The sequence below is a fragment of the Aulonocara sp. 'chitande type north' Nkhata Bay genome, linkage group LG10 (genome assembly GCF_057382095.1).
Source record: "Aulonocara sp. 'chitande type north' Nkhata Bay isolate Kocher_YH1m ecotype deep benthic linkage group LG10, A_spYH_male_GT1.1, whole genome shotgun sequence".
NCBI lineage: Eukaryota > Metazoa > Chordata > Actinopteri > Cichliformes > Cichlidae > Aulonocara > Aulonocara sp. 'chitande type north' Nkhata Bay.
This window is the reverse complement of record NC_141353.1, coordinates 7158867-7169504: the sequence shown is the minus strand read 5'-3', so window position 1 is coordinate 7169504 and position 10638 is coordinate 7158867. Positions and strand designations below refer to the sequence as shown.

At 40.1% G+C, this 10638-nt stretch overlaps 1 protein-coding gene across 1 annotated transcript; it reads left to right on the top strand.

Annotated features, from left to right (window-relative positions):
* Positions 1-831: 831 nt before the first annotated feature.
* LOC147320112 (putative transcription factor ovo-like protein 3) lies at positions 832-7446 on the top strand. Its single transcript, XM_086307406.1, has 4 exons — positions 832-1116; positions 1261-1490; positions 4494-4683; positions 6747-7446. The coding sequence occupies exons 1-4, from the start codon at positions 1017-1019 to the stop codon at positions 7067-7069; spliced, it is 843 nt and encodes a 280-aa protein (XP_086163532.1). The 5' UTR covers positions 832-1016; the 3' UTR covers positions 7070-7446.
* Positions 7447-10638: the final 3192 nt, after the last annotated feature.

The window sequence follows — 10638 nt, the reverse complement described above, 5'->3', positions numbered from 1 at the left end:
CGCCCAGTGAAATAAGATACATGCAGTTCATTTTCCTGTTAAACATACACCAACTGCAGACAATTGGACAAGAGTGGGCAGTTTGCTTCTTTACCTTCTAGTGGTTCTGGCATAATTTGGGTCCATTTGTTTATCTGCAGCAAAGGGGGATTGTAAATCAGCAAAATTAATTGTTGTTACAGTTCTCACAAGACTGAGGGAAAATCTTTTCTATATGTTCATGTTGCCTAATCAGTATCTAACAGACTTCTGGATACTGGATACTTTTTTCACTGTCATATATTTCCATATAATGCTTTTCTGTTCAGTGCTACAGAGGGTGTAAATTATTCCTATATTCACTGTGCAAGTACCAGGGGACAACACAAAAGGTGCCATCATATATGCAATTATGTAAACAATTCAGTCAATAGACTGCAAGTGCTTGCCATCTTTTTTATTGAGTATGAATGTCCTTTGTATGCGTTCAAAGAAGCTCTATAATTCCTTCAAACAACTGCAACAGAAAAGCCATAAAAAAGAGAAAGGGCTGATTTACCTAGCAGTTAAGGCTGTGGCTCCACTGTGCTTGCTCCTGTTACTTAGGCCATGCCCTTTGTCTGGGGCCAGGGCTTGGTCCAGATCCAAAAATTTGCATGCCAAGGGCCACTTGAATGTGAAGCTCCCCGGATTCTCACTACCTGACATGCAAAACTGGTGGAGGACCAGTTAAAATGGCACACACGCACAATCAGCACAGGTGTACTCCTGCTAAGAGTGACGCTCCAACCGCCCATCCTTTACCAGAGCTAAAACATTCACCATCCTTTCCAGAGAGTGTTATGAAAATGAGTGCTGTGATTTTACTAGGACACTCTACTTGCTGACTGTCAAAGGAGATGGTTGCACTTGTAAGAGCAGAACACTGGACATTAGCAAATTAAATCTCTTAGCACTGTGACAGGATCAGGGGGCAACGTTTAAATAAGAGAGAGGTCAGGAAATAGAAGAAAACCAAGAAGTGACAGATTTAAAGGATGCCAAGGTCTTTCCTTGTGAAAAAGAAACGTGGGCCATGTGGAGCATGGCAGTGGAAAGAATCAGAACAACATGAGTGGAAAGAAGAAAATCCACAAGGTATGAATTTCAAGTGGCTTCAAGTTTAATTTCTGCTGTCAAAATGTTAAAGCCGTAACAATTAGTCTGTATCACAGTAATTTACTTCAATGTCGTAATTTAGTCATGTAATCTACCTATCTGTCTATCTATCTAACTACATAGTGAGTGAAAATATTGAAAAACAGATATCCTGCAGTCCTGGCACCCAAGAGCCTGCCGCCATGCCTCAGCCAGTAATCCCCTCAGGACGTGATGCAACAAGAGGAATTATAGTGCCAGTACCTTTAGCAGGACTGGGAGGACCAAGAGCTGATACCAGGCCGGACTGGTCTACTGTGATGCTCCGGGGCTCCTACCATCCCAGTACAATGGCACTGGTCAGCAGAGCAAAGGTGAGAAAGGTTTTCTTGCCAAAATACAATATCACTCCTTTAATGTGAACAACTAACCCAGTGTTTAGTGCATAGTTATTAGCATCATGTGACTGTTGGACTAGTGGTGGACTAGTAGGAGGTTAGAAATTTGGGCAAGGATTCTTAGGACATGACCTTAGGCAGGACCACAGACGACTGCCTTTGGAATATATGCATCATCAGACTCACATTTTTTGTGATGTAAGACATAGAGTTAACAGAGGTGTTTGTTGGAGCTTACAGTTCAAAAGCATGAGATGGCAGTGAATTCAATCAGTAATCAGTGAAAGGGTAATATCCTATATTACATTCTCTGGGTAATTTTTTTCTCTTCCACTTGATATATATATGTGGCTTTCATCACAACTTTGTATGTTTTTGGGGGGGGGGGGGGGGGGGGGGGGTAGATGCACTGTGCTTGGGAAATCAGTTCAGTTCAATACAACCATAACTACATTTTTTTTTTTTGATTGATTGAGTTCATAATATACACACACAAACGCAAAGCAGGATATGAAGCATCGCCAAATGTTGTAAAGGCTCACCTTTTAGCACATTCACTTCACCAGATGCACCTTGTTTCTTTTCCTCACCTTTGATTGGGTGTGGTGCTTGGCCTTAATTGCGCTCACCTGTCACTCGTTATATAAGGACTGCACTCACCTACCCCTCACTCTTTCTTCACTCCCACATGGGGCGGCAGCTGAGAGATAGCCGTCCATGTGTGTCTTTCCTTCCTTTAACCATAATTCAATAAAATGACAAAACCTGTAAATGATTGACTGCTTATTCTCATTCTAATCGGATGAGCCCATGATGATGACTACTTAAACTCTGAACCTTCCTTCCTCCAAAACACCAAATATGTTTCCAAACCAATATCCTTCCAAGTCAAAGACTAGAAAATATGGTGAAGCATATCTTCCTTTTGGTTTCACCTACACAAGTGCCAAGGTAGGTCTACCCTGCCTTGGTTTTCCCTGCGTTGAGAGCACGCGCTGGGCTCTCCAAATCACGGACAAACAGAATCCCACATTCTTGATTTTTAGTTCACAAACACTTCTTGTAATGACTAACTATTCCTGACATTTTGGAGATGTTAGTTCTTTATACATTAAAGTTACAGTGAGATACAAATAACATCAGGCTGATCCTGCCACAATTTGTTCCCCTTGTCCAAACCACAGACAAACAGGATCCCACAGTTGTTTATGTTTTTGAACCCATTTTGCACAGAGAGGCATTTTTTGAAAAATGTATTAATAGCAATGTTGAATATTACACAGGAAAAAAACAACTACACGTAAAATAATTACACTGTGACGCCTCTGCCTTTCTAAATGGAGGGACAGTAACTACGTGTGTATATGCAAGCGTGTAAAACCTGAAGATGGTAAGATTAACAGTATTTTGTCTCTATCCGCCATTCTGCAATTCATCTCATGTAAACAATAATGTGTCACACAGCGTGACGTGAAAAAAGGCACATGGTGGGGGGCGCGAACATTTTTCTTGTAAAACAAAGGGGGCCTAGCAAAAAAAGTTTGGAAACCACTGTATTAGAGGGTTTTTGAGCATGAACCACCTTATTAAGGTCATGCCACAGAATCTCAGGTCAGGAACCTAAGGGGGCTTCAGCTTGAGGTCATGAACAGATGACCAGACATTCTCCGTCAGGATGTTTTGGTAGACAGCAGAATTCATTTTTCCATATATATAGGCAACAGTGGTAATCGGAGTGGTGACCCTCAAACTGGGCAAGTGGCTCCAGCAGATTCAAGGAATGACATTTGAGTTCCCTGTCCAATCATGCAAATAGATAAGATACTGTGCAGTATCCTGAAGCTCTCAGGCCTCTGGTAGAGGACTTTCAGGTCATTTTAGATGTGCTCATTATTTGACCTATAATGTGGAATGCTCCAAGTTTATGTAACACGTCTGATACATTTTCCATTTAACTAAAAAACAACCATTTATTTCAAGTTCTTTAAATTAGTTATTAAGATTAAAAATCATATTTTTCATACAACTCTAAGGCAGTAGGTAAGTCCAGAAATATACACATAGCCAGATATGTTGGAGAGGGACAGAACTACTTTACATGTGAGAAAAATACTGCCCTATGAGGTCATAACCACTAAAAAAGGGGAAAAGAAACTCAAACACAGGACCCTTTTGAACTTCCCATTTATTTTGTTAACAGAAAATCTGTTAAGCATTTGTGACAATTAATAGAATAGCTGACTTTGTGATTTTTACTAGAGCTATTCTCAGTACACCCTAACTACTGAACACGGACACATGGCTGGCAATTTCATCTGCTTTCATAGATGCTCATACTGTGAACATAATCTATCAAGAAAAAGGTGCCATATTATGCAAATCAAATTGTAAAACTATCCATTTCTTATTCACTGGTCTTCTGTGCAATCAAGTTTGAGTTCAGTAGACCGACATTTGTACTCCCTTTAGTGGCCAAGAAATTCATTATTCATATAGGTCTGTTGATTGCATTGTACATATCTGCTTTTGAACTGCTGTGGAAAGGATAAAAATAAAATTCTTGATGCATTCTTGATAATATTATTAAACTTTTAAGGCTAATATTATACAGTGAGATTAATTTAGCTCTATTTAAGAAAATATATCTATTTTTAAAAAAACTGCTTTTTTATGCCATGCTTGCTGAAAGATGGAAAAAGCTAGGGGTGATGCACTAGACTAATTATTGGGGCTGCAATATTTTATCTGCACAGATAAAATGTGTATATATAGGATCAATTCAAGAACTCCGTACCCACTCGTTATGATTTAATGGCTTATAAAGGAACTATTTGCATGGAAGGTGTACTGGTGTCTTGGTACACTGTACCATGTATTAGCAATTTGTAATCCTGTTTGTTACTTGTAAGCTAAACAGAGCAAAGATGATTGTTACAGTGAAGTTTTGTCATATTTATTCAGTAGTTCTCTTCCCATCAGCCACGTCCCCGTACTTCCCCTGTCTCAGGTGACTTTGTTTGCTCAGTGTGCCACAAGATCTTCCCTCTACAACGCATGTTAACCCGCCACTTGAAGTGCCACAGCTTGGTGAAGAGGCATCCTTGTCGGTTCTGTGGCAAAGGATTCAATGATACCTTCGACCTAAAGAGACATATGCGAACACACACAGGTTAGGAATGTTCTAAATGTATTTTGTTGAATCCACTAATCTTTATCAAATTAAAACCCTTCGCTGACCCTTAAAAATGCATCCCTTTAGAGCCCTGGGGACCAAAAATGGTCCCGCCCCAAAAGTGCAATAAAAAGATTATATATTCATATTTTTTTCCACTTTAAATTGGTCAGTCTTTTAAAACTACTTCTCCCTGAAATATTCATATAAAGTTTTAATTATATTTTCATTGTTTTAACCCTTTAAATCCCAGTTTTATTATATGAGCGCCCTGTTTTTTTAGCCCCAAAAAACAAAAAACTAAATATTTTCCAAAAAAAACATTTGAAGTAATATTTGTTTGTTATTATAATTAGGCCTTTAGATGGACCAAAGATTGGCACCAACAGTCATTTCGATCGCCTTTTATTTTTTTTGCAGGAGCGCATTTCATAAAATGCACACTATCGGTCCTAATCGACCACGCCCAAAAAAGTGCTATAAAAAATTTATATATTAATATTTTATTCCACTTTAAATTAGCCAATCTTTTAGACCTACTTCTCCTTGAAATATTCATGTCAAGTTTTAATTACATTTCGCGGATTTTAACCCTTTATATCCCGGTTTCGTCACATGAGCGCACTGCTTTTTTGCCCCAAAAAACATAAAACTTGAATATTTTCCAAAAAAAACATTTGAGGTAATATTCAATTGTTATTATAATTAGGCCTTTAGATGGACTAAAGATTGGCACCAACAGTCATTTCGATCGCCTTTTATTTATTTTTTTCAGGACCAGAAAATGGTCTCCAGGCGGCAAATGCTCCTCCTCTAGGCCGAAATAAGTCGCGACGATCACCGGGGCACGATCACCGGGGACTGCTTTTTCCAGCCCACACGTCCGATACCACGTGACAACAAATACGTCATTTCCTGTTGACTAAAAAAAAAAAAAAAGCACCCTCTAACGGTCCTAGGGACCGAAAAATGGTCCCGCCCGATCAGCAGGCGAAGCCGCTGCTGCACGCCGGAAATGAGGCTTCGTTTCCCGCAGGTCTGTCCAAGCAGCCCGCTGTTTTCCAGCAGGGATCAAATGTGGAGCAAGGGCGCCACCCGGTGGACAAATAAAAAAATTACAACTCTAAGGCTCATAGACCAAAACGAGACGGAGACATAAGTAATCACCAAGACATTAACGGTAATAATTCTGCAGTGAAAAATAGCATTTATAATGGAAGTCAATGGGCCAAAAATGGTCCCTAGGGCTCTAAGAGGATGTGTATTGTTAGCTTAGCCACTGAAGCTAATTTAAGGAAGTCAGACTTGAATTTTGAAATGAAATTATGCCAAACTTTTTTTTAGAGAATTTGGCTATATTCCATTCAACACAGTGCAAATGGCTTGTAACTGAAAAACTAAAGGGACCAAAAATGGTCCCAGGGCCAAAGAAGGGTTAAAAGAATCACAATCAATTTTATTACAAGGGAGTACATTTTATTACATATGTTATTGATAATATAATTAAGGGATTAATGGGTTTGCTGTGTATCATTAGTTGCACTTGATTGAAATGTAGGTTCTTAGTCATCCAGTTCATGGTAATCTAAGAAGCTTGGAAAGAAAAGTGACTGGACATCTTCAAGATTTTTAAAGACCGTTCACCTCTCATCCATTTAAATTAGCTGTGTTGGTTCAAGGACACATCTAAAACCTGCAGGACACCGGCCCTTGAGGCCTGGAGTTCCCCACCCCTGCGCTAGGGTTTAAATACCTGGGAGTCTCCATCATTTGGTTTTAAACCTAAAGAAGCTTTGTGGATGACAGATGAAACGTCTTAAAAAAAACTTTAAGAAGTCCAGTCACTTTCTTTCCAAGCTTTTTACAATTGGTTGAAATCTCCAAGAATTCCTTTGTGGGATTTACAGTAACTTTAAAGTGACTGGCATTAACGGAAATCAACAACAAAAAATTTAAATAAATGGAAAATCTGCGTTCAGTCATTACATGAGCTCTCTGACAATGTCAGCCTTGGTGGAAAGCTTAAAGGAGAAACTGTCTTTTGTCTCTCACTGCTACAGGTATCCGTCCCTACAAGTGTGAGCTGTGTGAGAAAGCTTTCACACAGCGTTGCTCTCTGGAGTCGCATATGAGAAAGATTCATGGCGTACATCAGCAGTATGCTTACCGCCAGAGACGCTCCAAGATCTTTGTATGTGAGGATTGTGGTTATACATCAAGCCGGCCTGATGAGTACTTCCTCCATGTGAGACAATGCCACCCTGGCAGCCCTGCTCTCCGCAGGTACTACCGTCGTCAGGCTCATGAGAACAGCACCTTTCCATCAGAAGATCGTAAACTCAGTCCCTATTTGCTCTACCCAGCCTCTGCATACTACATGTAGGTTTTATTCTAATGCTACATTATTTCATAGATCTTACAAAACTATTCAGAAGTAAGTATTCCCTTGTGTAATATGTAGGCCATGTGTGTCAGTATACTTGCGCTAATACCCTTTTGTGCTTATTTACTGTTTTGCTTTTAGCAAATGCTTTTAATCAAAACCTTAAAATAAAAATGAAGGTTTGTACATTATTCTTAATGTTTTTAATCTATCTGTAATCTACTAAGCCTGACCTGTTAAGTTAGCAGTACTAATAAAGAAATTCCAAATGTTTGCTCGGAAAAAATAAATACTTTTCATTAACAGTTAGGTAGGTATAGGTACGTTATGTTGTGTTTTCTTTCAGTTATTAGAAAAGCAGCCTTGCAAAACTGATTTTATTGTCATTTATATTTTTGTAATAGGAAGAACCACTGAACTTATATATATTTTGGAAATAAAACTAAATTTACCCTTACCTTAAGGTGGTGCGAAGTTCTTTTTACTACTACTACTTTGATAAATCTAATATGCACCTGTGCTTGTGGGTTGTTTTCTGCTGTCCCTTATCATGCACTTCTCTATAGTTGATGCTACCAACAGTGAGGACTTTGCTGTATCTATTTTTACTTTATTTTTTTCTCTCTGAAAAGAACGGTAGGGATGGGGCTGGTTGCTTTAAGTGATTTGGTTGGGCAATTCAGCATTACTAATGAAAAGTAAAGAACGGGTTGCTGTCAGTGCTGGTGCACAACAGCCCTTCAAGCTGGCACATAGCCTATATAATTATATAAAATTATCCATCCATTCATTTCCACTTATCCTTTTTAGGGCCGTGGGGGGCGCTGGAGCCTATCCCAGCTGTCTTAGGGCAAGAGGCAGGGTACACCCTGGACAGGTTGCCAGTCTGTCACAGAGCTAACATATAAACAGGAGACAACCAGTCGCACTCACATTCACTACCACATTCACACCTGTGGGCAATTTAGTGTTTCCAATTAACCCATCTACACTAACTGCATGTCTTTGGAGTGTGGGAGTACCTGGGAGAAGCCACACAAACACCGTGAGAACATCCAAACTCCACACAGAAAGACCCTGGCCTGATGGGGGAATTGAACTCAGGCTGTGAGGCAACAGTGCTAATTACCGTGCCACCATGCTGCCCCTATATCAAATTATATTTAAAACATTATATATATACCCATCAGCCCACACGTGTGTCAGTCCATCAGGCATCGGGCACCCAGTATGCCAGATTACTAGTTTAGTAATCTAGATCTAGGGAATTAGTGAGAAATAAGTGTGTGTGTGTGTGTGTGTGTGTGTGTGTATGTATGTATAATTCCCCACTCACCCCTTCAGATGGTCTCTTATCCTTCATGCATTTGTCCTCTACCAGAGGCCTTGGAGCTTGAGGGGCCTGTGCAGTATCTTTATTTCTCCTGGGCGGGGGGCTCTGTTACCTTCACCCTCCATATCTTCTCTAGCTCCTCTCTCAGCTCTTGAATTTTCTTGAGTTTCTGATGTTTCTTCTTCCTGATGTTGCTATCACTTGCTAATGTTACATCTAGCTGACTTCCTCTGCTTGCCCAACACTACTATTCCAGTAGTTTGGCCATCGCTAGTTTGTCTGGAAGCCCCACTGGATCTTAGCTCGGTCATTCTCAGTGTATCCTTTGACCCTTTGACTTCCAGGCCATACTCAGCCTCTATGCGTTCCATGCATGCCCTAATTGTTTCTGTATACTATGCTGGCCACAAGGTTATGGCGTTCCATGCATGCCCTGCGTGCTAGCATCTTGCACCCTGCTGTTATGTGCTGGATCGTCTCAGAGCTATATTTGCACAGTCTGCACCTGGGGTCTTGCCTGGTATGAAAGAGCCCAGCTTCTATGGATCTTGTGCTTAGAGCTTGTTTCTGTGCTTCCAGCTTAGTACCTCTGTGTTGTCTTTCAGTCCAGCTTTATCCAGCAATTTGTAGTATTTTTCAATATCAGCCACTTCCATTATCTGACAGTAGTAAATGTCATGGTGCGGCATAGGTGTTGACTGCCTGGATCATGTTCTTCCTATTCAGATGACTCCACAGGACTTGAGTGGGAAAAGTGTAATTCACTGAGGCACACTAACATATTCTGGTAAGGTACAATGCTACATTGTACCTTACAGCTCCCTCGGTGAACACACATGGACATAAGCATTAAACCTGATCAACCTAACCCAGAAGAAGTATATGGCTGAACTGGTTATAACTGGTTTGTCTGCACTAAGCCAAGTTTGTGACCACCCTCTTGTGGCCAGGCCTGCAAATGACACGTCCTGCTACGTCTTCAGAACAGTTAGTAAAAAACAATACTGACTTTCACCACAAACATCATCATTTGGCAGAAACACACTTTATCAGGTGTGATGGCATGCCACACATGGTAAGCTCCACACCTCACCACCCGTTGATTCACTTAATTTAATTTACAGTCACTACTTTAAAATATTCTACTTATTGTTCAATATTGTTTCTTTATTAAATGTATTTATTTTTCCATCACACCTTCCAATGTTTATATGGCGTGCACACATATGAACCTTGCAAGGTCAAAGTTCTGTTTTATGTTATATTAATACATCTTTCTTTGTTTGAGTTACCTGGGGGTTGGCTTCTCCTCCTGTCTGGCAAAAGGTGTGGCAAAGGGCTGGGAGACCTGAAGTACCACTGACAGCCTAATTGGATTGCACCACATGCTTCATTGCCTGGGGGGTGTTTCATGTTTGTTTAATTGTTTTGTATTAGTTACTTATAGCCATTTTGTTTTCCCCCATGTGTGTCATTTGGTTTAGCTAAACCAGTATTTAAGTTCCCCCGTGTGTCATTTCAGCAGGTCAGTTTGTCATATGTTTGTTTGAAGTTTTGTTAATTATTATTAGTGATGGCCAAATGAAGCTTTCTGAAACACTGAAGCTTGTATTGAAAAACGGTTCATTACTCGAAGCTTTTCAACACAGTCCTCTCCGGTGACATCCGGTGGCGAAAATTTTGAAGAGCAGCTTGAATCTGCAAAATAAAACGGACTGCTCAATTATCACTGCTCACTCAAGAGTGGAGTTCTCTCTGATATTGGGCCACCGTTCCGTTGCTTTGAACATGTAATTGGTTTTGTTTTCTCGATTGGGGGGCTGAAAAAAAATGTAATGTGTATTTGCGTAATACATTTTGATGAATAAACTTTCCCTATTTAAACATGCACTATGGTGTGGCCTTCCTTTGCTCATAACTCCTTGATGTTGGTAAATACAATAAGTGAGAAATATATATATTATACATATGATAATGCACACCACATTATGGAGTATGCCCCTGCTGTGAAGTCCTGCCTCCATCTACTTGTCATTCAATCACTGGACAGCTGGACAGGTTCATACAAAATATTAGATTAGGCCAATTGTCCTATACATATTTTTGACCTAGGGGTAGGATTGATTGTGAACTGGAAAGGGAAAATGTTTAGGGGGCTGAGTACGGCTGCATCGTCACTGATTTGTAGAATCATTTTTGATTCGATACAGGATCCGATTCAATTTGATTGGAATCT

Coding starts and splice junctions, on each gene's coding strand:
- LOC147320112 (XM_086307406.1), top strand. CDS start 1,017: ATGCCAAGGTCTTTCCTTGTGAAAAAGAAACGTGGGCCATGTGGAGCA. Junction 1,117..1,260: donor GAAAGAAGAAAATCCACAAG/GTATGAATTTCA, acceptor CTAACTACATAG/TGAGTGAAAATATTGAAAAA. Junction 1,491..4,493: donor CACTGGTCAGCAGAGCAAAG/GTGAGAAAGGTT, acceptor TCTTCCCATCAG/CCACGTCCCCGTACTTCCCC.